The 18,412-nt window shown below is 46.9% G+C and overlaps 1 protein-coding gene across 3 annotated transcripts; it reads left to right on the forward strand.

The window, feature by feature from the left end:
* Window positions 1-237: 237 nt before the first annotated feature.
* On the forward strand, window positions 238-16,469 carry kif11 (kinesin family member 11). Of its 3 annotated transcripts, none has more exons than XM_040034000.1 (27): window positions 238-245; window positions 4,023-4,105; window positions 6,235-6,364; window positions 7,207-7,304; window positions 7,400-7,478; window positions 8,253-8,438; window positions 8,522-8,646; window positions 8,733-8,823; window positions 8,908-9,053; window positions 9,206-9,302; window positions 9,544-9,639; window positions 9,845-9,933; window positions 10,036-10,123; window positions 10,508-10,581; window positions 10,674-10,788; window positions 10,993-11,064; window positions 12,242-12,377; window positions 12,611-12,783; window positions 12,869-12,994; window positions 13,093-13,251; window positions 14,677-14,816; window positions 14,907-15,067; window positions 15,149-15,267; window positions 15,407-15,629; window positions 15,705-15,871; window positions 15,970-16,080; window positions 16,206-16,469. In XM_040034000.1, the coding sequence occupies exons 2-27, from the start codon at window positions 4,032-4,034 to the stop codon at window positions 16,314-16,316; spliced, it is 3,186 nt and encodes a 1,061-aa protein (XP_039889934.1). In that variant the 5' UTR covers window positions 238-245; window positions 4,023-4,031; the 3' UTR covers window positions 16,317-16,469. The 3 variants fall into 3 exon arrangements, with proteins under 3 accessions (XP_039889934.1, XP_039889932.1, XP_039889933.1); XM_040033998.1 differs by lacking the exon at window positions 238-245 and adding an exon at window positions 3,701-3,849 and having other exon boundaries at window positions 3,995-4,105; XM_040033999.1 differs by lacking the exon at window positions 238-245 and adding an exon at window positions 3,701-3,849.
* Window positions 16,470-18,412: the final 1,943 nt, after the last annotated feature.

Below are 18,412 nucleotides of genomic sequence, written 5' to 3' on the forward strand. Positions count from 1 at the left end.
ACTCATGTCCACACCTGTTTTGGTTTTGTGACAGTTTAACTTGTATGCTTACCTGGAGCACAGCGTAATCAGATAATACGTATTATGTTCTGCAGTGAGCTATATGTTTTGATACTTTTTATTGTTTCAACACAGGAAGTGGTTAACCACACCCCACAATTTTTCAGATGCGTAACTGCACATTTTGTGACATGTTAGCTGTCCTGTAGAAAACACTCACTGGTAGTCACATCAGACGTGTCCTCGTGCACGTCATATACTCCACAAAGTGCTCGTAGTTGAAGACAAACAAGCAAACATTTATTTCCAGGCTTGAAGTCACAGGAATTAGCCTGCAGCTAGTTAAAGCCTCCACTTCTACTTAACAATCAATATTAAACTAAAATATGACTTTGTAGTCAAATGAAATTCCCCATTATCTTGTGCTTATTCATCTCCATAATAATTCAAATCAAAATTATTACCAAATATATACAAAATATGATTAAAGTTAGAGAAACTTACAGACCTTTGTCTTCTATATTAGCTAATGTTAGCTAATGTGCTAATTAGCTAATGTGCTAATTAGCTAATGTTAGCTAATGTGCCTTTGATGTTTTTACTCGGCTGGTTTGGGTAAATGTTTCTTTGAATGTCCTGATCTTTGTTTAATATATTAGACATAGATTATTAGTTTCATTTTTAGCTCACTGCTTGATTTTAGCACAGCTGAAATATCCGGTGCTGCTTCTGCTTAGACGCTAGAAAAGCAGATTTTTAGGACGTACACTTACCGTCTGCTGACTTTATGGAGACGGTAATTTTGGTTAGAGAAAATGTCGACAAATCTTGATATGAAAAACTTGAAAAAATTCCACAAAAAATTTAAATTAAAAAAATTATGGCAACATTGCAAAAGATTTTTGAGTATCAAAAAACTTGTATGTTTTTAATTTCTCAGAACCAAGTTTGTTCAAATGTATTAATTTAAATGTCTTCACCTTAAATACATGAGCAGAAATCTTAAAATTAAGAAATGTATGACTGAACTTCTTACCTAAGTTGATGCAACTCATTAGCGTTTGCAGCTTTTACAGTACACACAGAGTGCCACTGGCACAGTCTCAGGTCCCTGAAACGTTTGCTATCATCTGCAGTGTTACTGCTTTTAAAATCCTGGAGTACAGGAAATGTGTAAGACTGTAAATCTTCTGGTCATTTTGGTTTTCAGTGTTTTGCTGTGGAGTTTTGATTATGGTTCTGATCTCACTGTTTGAGGCTTTTGGTGATATTGTGGACTTTCCTGTCCAGATGATGATCAGTGTCTGGAGTTTGTGCCTCCCCCTCTGTGTCGTATCTGTGTTACTGTCTTAGTTTCACCCTTGTGTTTGGTCTCTTTTGGTTGTTTCCTGTTTTACTTTGAAGGTCAGTTTTCTTTTGTGTCCTGCGTGAGTTTGGCTTCATTTCTCTGACTTGGCCTGATGGTTCTTGCCTGCTGTTCGCTGCTTCCTCCTCTGTGCTGTTGTTGTAGATCTAGTGCTGTGTTCCTTGGCGCTTGGCTCACTCGTCCACCTAAAAAAGTGTTTTGTCACCATGTGCTGGTGCCTGTGCCCTGTGCAGCTCTTCAGCACCACCAGACCTGCACCGTTTAACTTCTCCTGTGCAGGAAAAAAGGTTTCTGGTGATGGATTACAGCCAACATGTTTCTAATACGTACAGCTAAGAGTGTCTGATGGGATGAGCAGAAAAATCATTGGAGACAGTGTCCAGGACAATGAACTCCAATCCGAGTTGGACTGTTGTCTTCAACAAAAGCTGGGACAAAGCTCTTTAGGTCAGACAATTTCTACTTTCTTTAAAGAGTGTTTGAGTCTTAGAGATGTTTAAGTTGTGCTGTGAACAGAGAAGCAGAGATTTAAAGGAGCTGAAATGACCAAACGCGCCGTGCTTTGGAGGGACATGTGCAGTGCTTTGCATGAGGATGCAGGCAGACTCATTGTCACGATAGTCGTCCATGCCTAGATGGCTCGATAAAGCTTCTCTAAAGTAGCAGGATTGTGACTATTACTCCAAATAAACGAGTCACTGGTTACACTGTGCAGCTGCAGAAGTGAAAAATGAAGCGAGAGGTGCTGCAGAGTCCGACCGGAGCAGCAACGAGGACCTCCAACAGCGCTGTGAGATACTGTAAGATATCAGACAAAGGGAAGCTGTGTGTGTCTGTGTGTGCAATGAAGAGGTTTCCAGAGCAAAAAGGGCAACCCCCTCGCTGTCCTCAGGAGGCCGAGTGGGCGGACGGTCCTCAGCAGATGGATTGCTGCTCGCCTGCCTTCACTTCATGAACCTGGAACGGAGGCGGAGCCTGAAGTCTATTAGTGACATCATGTTTTTGGATTATTTCTTCTCTTTCTTTCTCTTTTCTACGCATTCTAGTCTGATTTTAACCCAGTTGTGTGTGTTATCATATGTTATGAAGCACTTATTATGATTTTTATGCACATTTGAGCATGAGATAATCAAAAGGTTCCTCAGAAGGAAACGTTAAAGATGAAGAGAAATGACAAAAAGCATTCAAAGAGTCATAAAATCACCTGAAACAGTCAAAAAATAATGCACAGTCCCCACAAAAGACACAAACACATGAATAATGATAATAATGATAATAAGTTAAAGGATCATTTTGTTTCGCAAAGTCATTTATGGTGTCTTTGGACTTTTATTTAGGCTGATTTTTTTTAATGCTACTTAAATAACGAAACACATCAAAATATTCAATGAAACGATCGAGTCATTCACGTAGTCGGTTTTCCTCCCACAGACACAGTGTCTGCCCAGCATAAGGTTAAATAACCACATAGAGACCAACACCTTTGCACAGTGAACACATGATGTCCACAAAGAAGCAAAACTGAGGGAACAAAATGAATATAAACACACAAAAGATGCAAAACTAGCAAAAAGAGCCACAGAACACAGATGAGAATGACATAGGTGAACAAAAAGATTCAAATCAAACACATAAAAACAACATAAAAATGAAACGGAGTCATAAAAAGATGATGTTAAGTCAACAAAAAGTGCCGAAGAATCTGCACAATATGTGCAAAAGATATTCACAGAAAACCAAGTGACATGAAAGCGGGAGAAGTGCAAAGGTCATGATTGAGGAAAGGAACACAACAATCATTAAGAGATGCTTAATTCCAACGAAAAAAGTGAAAAATAAACAGAAGAAAATAGTCAAAGAGCATAAAAGAGACAAACAACCTCAAAGAAGTTCAAAAATGACCGCATGAAGAAACACTCAGTGCATCATGGGTAGCCGCCAGCATCATTCGGGTCACTTCCAGGCTTAACCATATGAAACTCAACCTTTTTTAATTAATTGAAAGAAACCCGAATCAAATATCGTAGACTTTACGTAAAAGTCTAATTATTTATTTGGGAACATAAAAATACGTTATTATCTCTAATAGTTGTTTATAATTATAAATAAAAATCATGTTTGTTTTCGTTTTATTAAATATTTCTCAGAACAATGTCGCCACCTGCTGGACGTACATCGATATTTATATCACATCTGCTCCCGTGATGCTCTGCGATGGCAGTGTCACATGATCGTGGTACCCAATGACGGCCACGTAGTGACCGTTACTCTCCTGCTATTGGCCGATGAAAATTTAAAAGTACAGTTTGAAAAGTGTCCTGTCGAAGGTTTTAGTGCGCCAGAGAAGTTGTAGGAAAACGGCCTGTGCTTTCAGAGCAGCCCGTAAAAGGTGAATTATACGATTTATTAAGATATCGAAGACTTTGGATTTATATTCGGATAACCCGCAGAGGGGGAGGAAGTGACGCGCAAAACGATATTTGGTGAGTTTTCGTTAGCTAACATTATGATGCTATTTGTCGCTTTTCTTTCGGCTCGTCACATTTAAAGCGGACAAACCGCCTCCCTGCGGTTCATTTCTGTATTGATGACTGTGCTGCTTCATTAATGTGCCCGTTTAATCTGAAGTGCGTGATATAACGGTGTCCGGGAGCAGCTCGGAGCCATGTCTTCAAACATCCAGAGCGGGGTGAAACGGGAGGAGAAGGGCAGGAACATCCAGGTGGTGGTCAGATGCAGGTAAGGAGTGGAAACAGAGTTTCAGCTGTGTCTGTGTTTGCTGCTGTCAGTCACAAACATACTCTAGATGTCGTAAATATCCTCAAAACATCGCAAAAAATGCAGAAACATCACCAAATTCACCTTAAAGCTGTATGCTCAACTGCCCTCAGTGGGTGTATTTACCTGGAAGACCTTAAAAAGGCTAAAAGTGTACTCATAAAACAGGTCACTGACATTTTACAGTCTCAGAAACTAAATGAGAACACTAGCCTGAGCTTACCTGTGGAAAAATCAGCAGTTCTTGCAGTCTTAAAGTTACTATTTGAGCCTCTGAGGGAACCCTAACCCATGTGGTGCCTAATTTATCAATAAAATTTGAGTCTCTCTTTTTTACTTTCTTCTATATGTTTATGGGTGTGTTAACATGTTAGTTAATCCAGAAATGTGCACACAAATGATGCAAAAATACTTGCACAACCACAGAGAAATGCAAAATGATTATAAAAATACAGGAAAAGGCTGGAAACAGGACATCCAATGATAACCATCATACTAGCCTCACATGTTTGAGTCTCTCAGTATCCCAGTGCTCATGTATTTGGTCTTTAATTTATTCATCATTTTCCTAGAAGAGACCTTAAAGTGCGTGTTTTACCTCTTTAGCATTTTTAACATTCAGGGGATGAATTTGCACGACTGAGTGAAAGCCTGTCCATTCCAGTTTAATTGTACTTCAACCTGTATTAACAGGTTTAAAACCCAAGGTGGGGAAAAAAAATGATTATAAAACCATCCTTTTCTTTTCTGAGGTCTCGTAGCTCACTTACACATCGGTTTGACAGAATAAAGGTGTAATAAGTTTTTAAAAACCCAGCAGGTGGAGCAAAGACACGCCCCCACTCGTCTAGATGCAAATATTTCAAGCACATGTCAAACACTGAACACTAACATCACACTAAATAGGTTTTGGGTGTTTTGGATGCTGTTGCTATTTTCTAGCTCTCTAAGTTTTATTGGCTGTTAATTGATCCCTGACAGTTTAGGTTTGTGTGATTGTCTGTGTCGTGGGACACAAACATGGGTTTGTAGTCCCGATCCGATTACTGGAGTCGTCTTCCACGTGGTTCCATTTAACAATTATTAGTGCGAAAAGAAAATTGGTAATCCATCAGCCCCTCCGTTGGCACTAAACACTCAGTTTCACATAGTTTTTTGTAACGTTAGCTCTCTATGATGTCACAGAGTACAGAAGCCCCGCCCACCAAGTTGAGGGGCAGCCAGTCAGAAGAAAGTTGGCTTGAAATGGCTCGAGAAGATAAACTGATGGCTCAGATAGAGGAGCTTTGAAGAAGCTTCAATGTTTTTAGTTTCTGCTCTTCTGTCACATGTGAACACGAACTGATTATCTCTGGATTTTTGGTTAGCGGTGTCCCAGCTCTCAAACCGACACTGAGTGAGATAAGCGTCCGTAACGTCATATCGCGGTTTGATCTTCCCGTACCCGTGCAGGCGAGTCTGTGGCGGAGGCTCAGATGATGCTAAGATGATATTTAGAAACATCTTAAAGATGTTTTGAGGCCTGCAGACGTTGACACTGATCTAATTTAAATCCCATATTTGTGCTAAATCGGTTAATTCATCTGTTCCTTCTGCTGCCCACCGTCTGGTTCGTTGTTCATGATAAGCTCACAATGTTATGGATTTTCTTTTTGTACTCTGGTTTTCTGAGGCCTCAGAGGATGAGCGTCATTGATCTGTGTGTACTTACGTCTGTGTTCTACTGAACTTTAGTCATCTGAACCTAAACAAGCATTAATGTGTTTTTTAGAAGTCTTCATATGTAGCTCAGAGTACAAACCCTGTGTGTATTTTAATTATAATAAGCAGTAAATCTTTATTATGGGACTTTTTCAAAAACATAAATGAACGTTGCTCTGACAGAAAGAAGCAGAAAACTCAAACCGTGATTTTGATCTGAGCCAAAGTCAAAGCTTTGGTGTCGGCGCGCTGTGAGTGTTTTTAGATCTTTACAAACAGGACCGTGTGACCCGAGCTGATGTTGAAGCTTCATTATTATGACTGCAGAGCTGCAGAAGTCTCAGGCGTCGAGTCTTTGTCACCGAGGTTTTCCTCTGCTGCGTTTTCAGGCCTTTCAACACGATGGAGCGCAAGTCGTCCTACGGCGTCGTCGACTGCGATCACAACCGGAAAGAGGTGATGGTGAGGACGGGAGGCATGAACGACAAGGCGTCACGGAAGACCTACACGTTCGACATGGTGAGAGGGGAAATGGACACGGCGCATCCTGTGCTCGCACATCTGGCTGACCGTTTCCCCTGTTGTGTTATGTCTTAAGTAAAGCTGTTCGATATAAAGATATATATCTGATGACGATATAAAAACATCTACTGTTTCCTTTTACTCTGTCGTTTGTTTCGTGGTGTCGTAAAATAAACTGTTTGCAGCAATATTTTTTTTCATGGTTCTGATGGTCACTGTAGTGGCTGTATTAATTCCTTAAAGTTCTCTCTTATATTTAATATAACCACACTACAGACAAGCGCCTGTTTCTACGTGTTGTCGTTAACAGCAACGACGGTAAAACCATCACGTGGCTCCGCTCTCCGCTTGTTTGTTTTCGTAAACCTTTCACAATAAAGCTCAAGATCCTGTTGCGACTTTTCAAATTAAACTGAATCACAGGAAAGAGCATGCAGAGAGTTTACGGATGAGAAGCAAAAAAAGAGCCGCCAGGTGCTAAAAATAAACCTTAGACTTAAACTTTGAAAGAAAACGGCGGCCGTTACAACTTATGTCTAAAAATGTATCGTTTCATGCATCTGTTAAAACACTCGACTCCAGGTACGCGACGCCCAGCTGGAAACGCTAAAGCTGCCCGAGATTCACAGAATTTACAGAAAATGTTACATTTTTGTGTTTTTATATTGTCGTCAGGACGATAAATGTTTTATCAAGATATGAGATTTTGGTCCTATCGCACAGCCCTAGTCTTAAGTTCTTAAGGTGAAGTAACAAAACTTGCGTTCGAAGCAGAAGCAGCTCTTAGTGTCTCTCGATGAGGATTGGCTCATTGCTGCAGCTGCGTTTCTCTCCCTCAGGTGTTCGGTCCGTCTGCGAAGCAGATCGAAGTGTACCGGAGCGTCGTCTGTCCCATCCTGGACGAGGTCATCATGGGGTACAACTGCACCGTGTTTGCGTGAGTGCTCTCCAGATACGCGAGTGCGGCGCGAGCCGTCCCGGATGAACCTGTTTGTAACCTCTTTTGTTTCCATCTTTTTTTATTGATGACAGCTACGGTCAGACAGGAACGGGAAAGACGTTCACCATGGAGGGAGAGAGGAGCCCGGACGAGCAGTTCACCTGGGAGGAGGTGAGCTCTGCTTTAAAATGGGCTCACTGGTTTACTGTTTGACCCTAAGCCTGCATGTGGATCTAATTCAGAGTGTGAATGAACTGATCCTGCAGCAGCGTGCATGAAGTATAGGAAGGGGAAACGTCTTCACTGTCTAACATTAATGAACTTTTTCAGGTTTTAAAATTCAGAGTTTTGTGATCACAGTCAGACTGCATCCATCCTGAATGTGCATGAATTGGCTTTAAATAATTCCCCGTGTCCGTTTTTTTTTTTTTTTTTTTTTTTAATTGCACGTGGATGTTGGACGTCTTGTTTTCAGATCATCAGTAGCTGCTCAGACCTGCTGCTCATTTCAGCCTCGGGCTGTACTAGAGCAGCTTTGCTTGATTCATAGTTAATAATAATCCTCCTTTGTCCTGTGCTGGGTCTCTGTACAGGCCTTCAGCTCAGCCTTTACAAGCCCTCGTTCATCTTATTGGCCAGTTTCTGGAAGCCTGCAGAGGGGTAGTATGCAGTACCTGTCAGCTGTACTTTTGAGGGTGGGGGTGTTATTGGATGCTGCGTACATGCAGCCGGCTTTTTATCGTCAGTTCAGATGCATTAATGTGTCAGATCACCAAAATAAAACCTGTTTTATTTACAAGTTTCACAAGTAGCAACAAACGAGGGTGACAAACGCCACCACAGCTCTGTTTGTGCGCGTAAATAAATGTTAATTATTGTGGAAATGGTGCAAACAGCTCCGTGCGCTCAGCGCTGAAATAAATTCCCGTGTTTTTGCGTCTCTAGGACCCGCTGGCCGGCATCATCCCTCGCACGCTGCATCAGATCTTTGAAAAGCTTTCCGAGAACGGCACAGAGTTCTCCGTCAAAGTCTCGCTGCTGGAGATCTACAACGAGGAGCTGTTTGACCTCCTCAGCCCCACCGAGGACGTCAGCGAGCGGCTGCAGCTCTTCGACGACCCTCGCAACAAGGTGAGCGCCACGCAGCTCGGATGAAACGAACGCCCGCTGCGGAAATCTCCGGGAATCTGACGCCTCTGTGTTTGCCTCGGCAGCGCGGCGTGGTGGTGAAGGGTCTGGAGGAGGTGACGGTGCACAACAAAGACGAAGTCTACCAGATCCTGGAGCGCGGAGCAGCAAAGAGGAGGACCGCCTCCACGCTCATGAACGCCTATTCCAGGTACCCGCTCGCAGGAAAGCGCTCTCACCCCGTCGCCAACCGCCATGTCGGTTATGTTTGCTCACCCGCTTCCCGTTTCTCCACAGTCGCTCCCACTCGGTGTTCTCCGTCACCATCCACATGAAGGAGATCACTCTGGAAGGAGAGGAGCTGGTGAAGATCGGAAAACTCAATCTGGTAATAATCTGGCGATAAGGGGGAGGGGGAGAGGAGGGGGCGCAGCCTACAGTGTCTAAAATGACCAAAACGCTTCCTGTTCAGGTCGATCTCGCCGGCAGCGAGAACATCGGCCGTTCCGGCGCCGTGGACAAGCGAGCTCGCGAGGCGGGAAACATCAACCAATCGCTGCTGACGCTGGGCCGAGTGATCACCGCTCTGGTGGAGAAGAGGCCTCACGTCCCGTACAGGTGAGAAACGACCCTCCTCGGTCTCACGAGGACGTCGCGTTCAGGGCCGTCTTCTCTGGGGTGTCTGTGCGGGTCCGCCTCCCCCGACCTTGTACAGTCGTCGTGGGGGCGGAGCTGGGGAGCTGTATTGATCAGTTTATTTTCTCCCACAGAGAGTCCAAACTCACCAGAATCCTTCAGGACTCGCTGGGAGGGCGGACCAAAACCTCCATCATCGCCACCGTGTCGCCGTCGTCCAGCAACCTGGAAGTGCGTTTCAAAAACAAAATGAATGTTTTCAAAGATTCATCATCATATTTATCCTGAAGCGTCTCGCCTCACCCACGTCTGTTATTGTTGGTGTCAATGTTTCCACTCGAGCACAGACTGTATATAAAAGATGGACGTAACCACGTTTCTATTTTAGTGTTTCTTGATCGAGCACGTTTATTTAGCCCGTGTTGGTTTCACTGCGTGTAATTGTGCTGACGAGTCTCGGTTGTGCGTGCAGGAGACGCTGAGCACCCTCGAGTATGCCAGCAGGGCCAAAAACATCATGAACAAGCCGGAGGTCAACCAGAAGCTCACCAAGAGGACGCTCATTAAGGTATGAGGTCGACGCGACATTCAGCGTGTGTTCGGGTTTATTTCAGATGGCGCCGTCACAGGTTTGCCTGGAAAAGCAGAACTCAGTCGGGAACATCTGTGACGGTCACATCGGAAGCTTTTTAAATCTGTGACCCAGAAGAATCTAAATGAAAATGTGACACTGAGTCCAAACACCAGATTTCAGGACCTTCTCTGTCCTTCAGGAATACACCGAGGAGATCGAGCGTCTGAAACGCGACCTGGCCGCCACCCGGGACAAGCACGGCGTCTACCTGTCCTCGGAGAACTACGAGTAGGTCTCGGCTGACACGTCAACGCTGCTTTTACCCAAATAGCTGACCTGACAGACCATCTCGGGTGCTCCTAACCACGACTATGTTTTTAATTCATGCAGGAGCATGGTGTCTCAGATCACCGCCCACGAGGAGCAGGTTACAGAGTACAACGACAAGATCGCCATCACGGAGGAGGAGCTTAAGAAGGTACGATCCTCATCCGCTGTCGGACGGCTGCAAATCAGAGCCTGATTCAACTTACTGAGGTCTTAAAAGTTGACTTTTGATCTTTAGAAGTTGAAGATGCTGTTTGAGCCTCTGTGCAGATTTTAAAGCTGCAGATTTAATTGAATGCAGCGGTTGCAGATGCTGCAGTCTTGCATTAATCTGCATTTCAGGAGTTCACTGTTAAGCACTTCACGCAAACTTTACAGAGACTGTTTGTTGCCGTGGCCAAAGAAAAGACTCCACTAACTGTCTGGCTGTAAAGGAATTACGAGGTGTCTGTTGTGGCGTCTTCGCCATCGATCCATCGTTTTATTCGCTGACGTCCTGAAGCGGCGTGAACATGTGGTCGTGTTCTCTCTGCAGGTCACGGAGCTGTTTGCGGACAGCAAAGCCCGACTGGAGCAGTGCACCGCGGACCTGGACGAAAAGCAGCAGAGGTGCAGGGCTGTTGTTAATGTGTGGGAGTAAAACCACCACCAGGGGGCGCAGTTTGATTTAAAGTTGTGGTTTTCTCCTGTGCGCCTCTCAGGCTGGAGGAGACGAGCAGAGACCTGCGGGAGACGAAGGTGAAGCTGAGCGAGGAGGCGTTCATCTGCTCCGAGCTCTCCTCCGCCCAGGAGACGCTGTACGACACGGCCGGGCAGGTACAGGCGACGCTCCACGCCGGGGGATCTATTTAGACGTTCTGTCACTTCATCATTGCTTCCTTTTCTCTCTCTCTGTTATTTGAAAACCTCTTAAAATGAATCTTCAGCTTCCACTCTCTCGCCCCGTTTCACCAAGCTTCCCTTTTTCAGATGTGAGATGTTTATGATTCGAGTCTGAAACTTTGTGCTTTCGTCCTTCAGCTGCTGAGCACGGCGGACGCCAGCACCAGCGACGTGTCGGGCCTCCACGACAAGCTGAACAGGAAGAAAAAGGTCACGTTTGTTTTTGTTAAAGCGGCGAATACGCGGCGTCCGCAGACGCGCTCGCTTCGGCTCGTGTTGGTCACTGCAGTGTGAAGTATCATTACTGTGGCCGGCAGAGAGCCTGTAGATGGTTGTTGGTCTCACGCTGGGCCTTCCTGCAGTCTGAAACGGGTCATTTAGCCCCTCCCCCTTTGAGCTGGCATCCTTCTGATTGGCTGTCACAATTTGAATAGTGAGTGGATGAGGCTGCTTCATCACATCAGGGATCTGTCCTCATGACTACAGGTCCACTGGTAGAAAACGCTGAGCGCACGCGCGCGCACACACACGCACACACACACACGCACACACACACACACACACACACACACACGCACACACACACGCGCACACACACCTCACTATAAACTGTCCATGTTTGATGTGAACAGCCACAGATTAGAACAGATGTTAAGTCAAAGCAGATGTGTCTTATTTACTTTATAGTTGCAGCTGAGGCGAACACTACCAGCCTCGCTGTTTAACCCGTAAAAGCACATTTCTCCTGTTTAAATGTTTCATCTGGTCTGAGTAACTGATTCCAGTGAAGATGACACGGCTGCTTGTGTCTGCCGTGCACTAATGACACAGCAGGTGTCATAAATCAGAGGTTTGAGTCACAGATGATAAGATTAGGGAACAGCTGGGGAACCTGCAGGTGCACAGCAGGAACTCTCAGCGGGTTTTGGGTGGAACACGCTCTTATCTGTGACCACTGTGGGGAGTTTCCTCTGCAGACTTCCTTTTAGAGGAGAAAGAAACACTCACTGTGGAGTAAGCCCCCCCCCCGAGTGACTGAGAATACACCTTTAAGCATCAACTGCTTCACAGAACAGTTGGGAAAGAAGTGACAGGGAAGTCGGTCGGCTTGTTATCGCAGCTGGTTAAGATCCGACTATTTTTACGTCTGTGGGCTGATTCGAGTCATTTCCACTGTGATTAAAACCTGAAAATGAACTTTTCTTTTTTTTTTTTTTTAATCCCTGTAAATGACTTCAGAGGGTTTCAGGTGCTTTGGCTGTTAAAAGCATGAATCCAGACAGAGCAGAGGGCGCTGTAAACCGGGTTTTTATGACTTGATGCTGAAACTTGGAGCTTCCTGAAAACACAAATGTTCTGAAGCACAAACCTGCCTCTGACCCTGCAGGTGGAGGAGCACAACAGGGAGATCCAGCAGAGCTTCGCCCAGCGCATGGACGGCTCCTTCAGAGACGTGCAGCGCTGCATCCAGCAGCACGGAGACAAACAGCGCCACATGCTGAGCAGCTACTCGCAGGCCGTCGGTAAGAGCGCGGAGGTTTCACAGAGGCGTGGGTGAGGGGCTGGGACGGTTTACTGCGGCTGCTTTAAATTTGCCCGCCTGATGGTGACTCTGGTGTTTGTACTGTTAGTACTCGGTGTATTTTTTTTTTTTTTAAAGTATGTTCTGAAGTGAAATACTGAACTGAAAAAGATGATTTGGTGTTTAAAACAACTCTGCGGTCTTTCCTGCGTCTCCGCCCTCTTTCCTGTGCAGACGGTTTGCTCGTGATGAACGAGGCGGCACTGAAGGGCGCTCTGACCACTGTGGAATCCTTTGTGGGCGGAGTCAGGCCGCTGGTGGCTGAGAGCGTGGCCCGCTGCGAGGAGAAGGTGCAGCAGAACGAGACGCTGTGTCTGCAGGACAAGGAGAGCGTGCTGCAGCTGCTGGTGAGTGTCTGAGCGCGCTCACGGCCGCGTTGTCCGCTCAGATCAGTGCTGTGTGACTAAAGTGTGTGTGTGTGTGTGTGTGCAGGAGGAGCACCGACGGGACATGGAGGAGGTGCTGGTGGTCCAAACTCTGATGGGTTTATCAGCAGCCAAAGAGCTCAACGACAGCCTGAGAGCTTCGGTGGAGAAGCAGCGAGCGCTGGCCGACAAAGTTGGTCCACGACAGTAACATCCACGCGGAGCAAACGTGGCGTACGCTCTATATCGGAGGCAAAGCTCTGATCTGATTCTTCTCGTTCTCCTCCTCAGGCGAAGGCGATGAAGGAGATGGGCGTGGTGTTCGACAGCTTGGTCCAAGAGCTGGCGGCAATGCGGGAGGCCGCCGTGCAGAGTCTGAGCGCCCTGCAGGCTGAACGCGACGAGCTGGAGGACAAGATCAGGCAGGCGGAGGAGGAAATCGAGCAGAAGGTGAGAGCTGACCAGAGAGGGCAGCGAACCTCCGTCTGCTGGACGAGGACGCTGCCAGATGTCCTGGGGCCTGAAGTAGGGCTGGGCGATGTGACCCAAAATTCATCTCCATATTTTTAGCTGGATGGGGATATACGATATATATCTCAATATTTTTATTTTTAATTTAAGCCATAAAGTCAGAACAAACAGTTCTTAGTCAAAGCTGTGTCCCAGATGTCACACGGCCACTTTTATTAACAAACAGCGTAGATGAAAAAAAATTACTCAAATTATGAGCATTTATTAAATAATAATGCTCCATAAATAAAAGAAAACTGTAGTTTTTGTGCAGTCAAAATGTAAACTAACAGACGCTGAGCACAATAACAAGCAGCTGCTCTGTTCCCAACTTCTGCTGCGTGACTGACAGCCTGGAGTTTGAAATCCTCTTCGTAACCACGTCTCTGAACAGGTGCCATTTATGGTCCTTACACACACAGTACAGTAATATTACATTGAAGCACAATACGTATCACTCGGCGAGGCTCCTCGGTAGCTGTAATGCTCCAACAACCCATCAGGTGGTGCAGCTCCGTAGCTTAGCAAAGTCGTACTGAAACATTTTTGACAGATTGCTGAGCGCCGTGCAGCACATAAAATCGGTTTGCAGTCATCAAGCACAACCAGAATTCATACATAAGGCGCGCTGTCAACTTTTGAGAAAATGAAAGCATTTTAGGCCGTGCAGCCTCTCTGGGCTGCAGCCTGGTTAACTCGCTAACGGAGATTTGCCGTGTCCGTCTTGTCGTCGCCTGCAGGTGAAGTTATGGGGGGGGGGGAGGAGTTGTGTTCAGTGAAGGAGAGGGGGGGAGGCGGAGTGACGCAGCATGGAGGCAAACGTGCGGCTCCACAAGTATAATTATAACACAACATAGACTATATCGATATAAACGATATTGTCACCTCTTATATTTGGTATAAAAATATATCGATATTTAAAAAAAAAAAAAAAAAAAACTCGATATATCGCCCAGCCCTAGCCTGAAGCCGACCGTTAACTTTGGACCTGTGATGGTTTCAAGCCCAGCAGCACTGATCTGTAGTGGTTTTCGCTTCCATTTTTAAATCCACTTCAACAGCATTCAATGATCTGTTTGAGCATGAGGTGCAGTCGGCGCACACTCAGCCTGTCTGCAGCCTCAACAACTCAAACAGGCGGAGATTGAAAGTTAGAATAACGGTGCACGGGATACATGACAAGGATGACGACAGACTCTGAAGTTGATGGGTGTGATTTGCATCGTGCCTCGTTTGTTCTGCCCTCGTGTGGCACAGTTTCATGCATTAACAGGTTTATCTGCCTTTATTACATCTGAGTGTTCACGCGCTGGCTGGTTCTGTGGGTCGGGTGTTTCTGACACTGCTTCCGTTTGCTTCGGTCAGGATATGAAGGAGACCATCCAGTGCCTCCAGGACCAGCTCAACCTGCTGACTGTGAAGGTCAAGAAGAAGTTCACTGGTCTGTACTCGGCCTCCAGAGGCCTGCAGAAGCCCCTGCAGAGCCTCCAGGAGGACATCAGCAGGTGAGTCGAGCACTGAACGGTCATGCAAAGTTTTTCTTCTACTGCACCTCAAAGTTCAGCTCCTGCATTGAAACCGTGTCTTTGTGGCAGAGGCTGCAGCACAGTCGAGCACCAGGTCTCGGCCCAGGCGGACCTCCTGTCTTCCTCCGCCTCCTCCCTCGTCTCCTCCCTGTGTCTGACCGCGGACGAGAGCCGACAGTCTCTGGAAGAGATGTCGGGCTGCTGCTCCCACATCCACAGCTCCGTCACCGGTACAAACTCTTCCTCTCCTCTGTTGCTGCTCGCTGTAATCCCTCATCCACAGCACGCTCAGTGTGTTTGTGTCCCTGCAGGTCTGTTGGAGCGTGACCTCGAGTGGAGCTCCAGAGTGAAGGAGCACGCTGAGAAACGAGCCGAGGAGCACCTCACGCTGATGAGGAAGGTTGGCTCTGAAGCTCAGGACCTGCGTCAGGTGAGAATTCGAGGTTTTCTGTCCTAACCCCAACACAGAGCAGACCCTCAGTTTAAGACACGACCGTCTCTACAGTATTAAGATCTTATTACCAAACCCGACGACTCTGAACTCAGTAAAAGTGCCTCCTGTCCCGCAGAGCGTGGAGGATTGCTGCTCCGAGCAGCTGCGAGCAGCCAAGGCCGATATATCCAACCAGCAGCAGGAGGTGACGCGAGCTCTGACGACTGTCAAGGATCAGACCTCCGTCGACTGGAGCGTCCTGGAGGAGCAGCGGGCTGAGCTCCTGCAGCACGTGGAGGCGAGCGAGCAGCTGGTCCACAGCTTCCTGCGGGACGAGCTGCAGGAAGACGTTCCTACTGGTGACAGATTTATTTTTCTGTCTTAAATTAAAAGTTAAAGTTCTCAGCAGGACATTAACCTCCTGTTGCCTTCAGGTGCGACTCCTCAGCGGCGGGAGTTTGTGTATCCCCGTCAGCTGGTGAAGTCTCGCCGCCGCAGCGAGCTGCTGGAGAGCCTGAGGAGGCAGCAGGAGGAGCTGCAGGCCGCCATGGAGGCGGAAGAGGAGGAGGAGCTGGAGGAGGAGGACAAGCAGACTGACCCGGTGAGTTTCAGAACATTTATCTTGGATCTGTGACTCATTTTCATTTAAATGTAAATAAACTTGATGTTTGGCCTCGTTCTTCTCTGCTGCATCATCAGGACTCGCTGGAGGACGATCTGAGCACGTGCAACGAGAGTCTGGCCACAGAGCCGTCCTTCATCGACGAGAACCTCGTCTTCAACGAGAGCAAGCGGGTCCCCTTCTTCAAGGTGAGGGGGAAGTTTGAAGCCGTGCAGCTGTTACTGAAAAAGCTGCTGAAGCAGCGACTGGGGGTCAGAGGTCAAGTGTTTAATACCAATACACATTAAAGCATGTTTTCATTCCTCTTTTCCAGAAGAAGAAAGGCAAAAAGGAGACGAAGTTCCCGTCCCGGTCTAAAGTGTCGGAAAACGAAGCGGAGTCGACGCCTCAGAAATCCAGACTGCCGCTCCGCTGTCAGAACTGAAACCTTATTTCTCTTTATTTTTAATAACTTTATTACTGTTTCTTCTTTTTTCTGACCTCTTTCATCTTAAACGTGTCCTCATGAACTGTTTTATTGTGGTTTGTCTCAGCACCTGCAAATTGTTTGTAAAATTAAAGATTTATTCTTGTTTTATTCTGCTGTTAATTATTCCATCTGCCACACTCGGCCAGCTCATCGGCTTTGTCCTCCGTTATGACGCCAGCACGGGACACGTGTGGCTGTCCTGGTTAGACGTTATGAAATGTGGCGTGGAGCGATGGCGGGTAGAGTGGGTTCAGCAAAACCACGAAGAGTTCAAATGTTTCTGTGTCGGGTGGGCCGGAGGACACTGCAGCCTGTGAGGTTTCTTTGGTTTCTGTGCTGCTTCATGACGTTTCACTATTTATGTTTCGTGGCCTCGACAGATGAGCTCACAGCAGCACGCCGTGTTACACGCCGTGTCTTTAACGCACACGGCCAGAACGTGGAAAACTATTCACGTTTCCACAGGGACTCGGAGTAAACAGGAGCCCGGTGCTGATAGTCGTTCATGGAGTCCTGCTGATGTGAGCGTCTGTATAAAAGCAGAAGTTGTGGGAGTTCACAGGTGGAGACAGCAGCTCCCGGCAGTTTTGAGTCCTCATTCATAAGTGGACATCCCAGCAAAGATACCGTGACGTCAGACTGCGCATGCTTAGAGAAACCAAAGAAAAACCCCGAGAATTCCACGAGTGAAAAAGAAGTCTGTCTGGTTTATGTTTTGAGAGGAAAGCACCAAAGTTTACTGCGGGTTTCCTCTGATGACGTCATTCCGGAATTCCCCCACTGATACGTGCAGAGTGCGCGTGCTTGTTGAGGGCGAGGTGGTACTGTCGCTGACCTTGTCCTGTTTACAGTAATGTTTGTACTGCTTATCTACACGATATACAAATATGATATTTATATTCGTAGGTCGTGTACGTGTGTGTGCGCGTGCGGAAGAAGAAAAACGTTAAATGATGGAGTTTGAAGTGTGAAATAAAACAATTGTGAATAAATGAGGTCATGTGACCGTGATTATAGTTTGAGCTGCTGTGTTGGCCGGTTACGGTATTTTGTAGCTCTGAGGTCGGACGGAAAGCACCCAGAGTTACTTTCGGTTTGTTCCTTCATTTGTTGTTGTGGATTCTGGACGAGCTCATTCTCTCAGTGTCAGGTGTGGAGGTGGGTTGGGAGCTGATGTCCGTGTTTTTCTGGATATGAGGAGAGCTTCTCTCTTTCTGTGCTCGCTCTGTTTTTCCTGCTCTGATCTGTGAACATGGAGCGATCAGCTGATCTCTGCCTCCTCTCTGTGCTGCTCCTGGCCGTGCCCTGCTTCTCCCAGCCCGGGCTTATTCAGGCATACTTTCGGCTTGGAGACGCCCTGGTTCTGCAGCCTGTGCCGCCGGTCACTAAACGCATCACCAGCGTGGTGTGGAAACGCAACCACGACCTGCTGGCCGAGTGGGCGGAGGGAGAGAGTGAGGTGAGATACTACGGAGGGTTGAGAGGCCGGTCAGAGCTCAGCACCGGGACCGGACGCCTGCGCGTCAGCGCTGCGTCTGCAGAGGACGCTGGAGTGTTTTCAGTGGAGATCAACAACGAGCCTCAGAGCGAGCTCTACAGAGCTGCAGCCGTGGATGAGGTGCCCCAGCCTGAGGCCTTTGTGACACCTCTGGCCTGCAGTCAGGCCTCCTCTCGGTGTTTACTGCACTGCTATGGACACACTGCAGACACTGAGGACATCACCTACTACTGGAAGATGGGCGATGGAGAGTGGGAGGAGTCAGAAAAGAAGATAGAGATCCTCAATGTTAATGAGCTGCACCATGTGAGAACTTTCTCCTGCAGGATGAAGGACCCAGTGAGTGAGAAAGACAGCGAGCCCATCAATAATCCTTTTTACAGACACAGGAGCCCACCTGACTCTGCAGGGTGGACAGGTGTGGCGGTCACTATGGGCGGAGCTTTTGGAGCTGCAGCCCTGGTTTCTGTGGCTCTGTTTGCATTTTGTCAGAGAGAATTTATCCGGAAGACCATTAAGAAGCTCGAAGGCAGGAATTCTGTCCCACAGATGT

The sequence above is a fragment of the Simochromis diagramma genome, unplaced genomic scaffold (assembly GCF_900408965.1).
Source record: "Simochromis diagramma unplaced genomic scaffold, fSimDia1.1 OVJJ01000176.1, whole genome shotgun sequence".
In the NCBI taxonomy this organism is placed as follows: Eukaryota; Metazoa; Chordata; class Actinopteri; order Cichliformes; family Cichlidae; genus Simochromis; species Simochromis diagramma.

Excerpts from the sequence above, each read along its gene's own strand:
- kif11 (XM_040034000.1), top strand. The coding sequence starts at position 4,032 with ATGTCTTCAAACATCCAGAGCGGGGTGAAACGGGAGGAGAAGGGCAGG. Across the intron at positions 8,439-8,521 it reads TCGACGACCCTCGCAACAAG|CGCGGCGTGGTGGTGAAGGG; the intron begins GTGAGCGCCACG and ends TTGCCTCGGCAG. Across the intron at positions 9,934-10,035 it reads CTGTCCTCGGAGAACTACGA|GAGCATGGTGTCTCAGATCA; the intron begins GTAGGTCTCGGC and ends TAATTCATGCAG.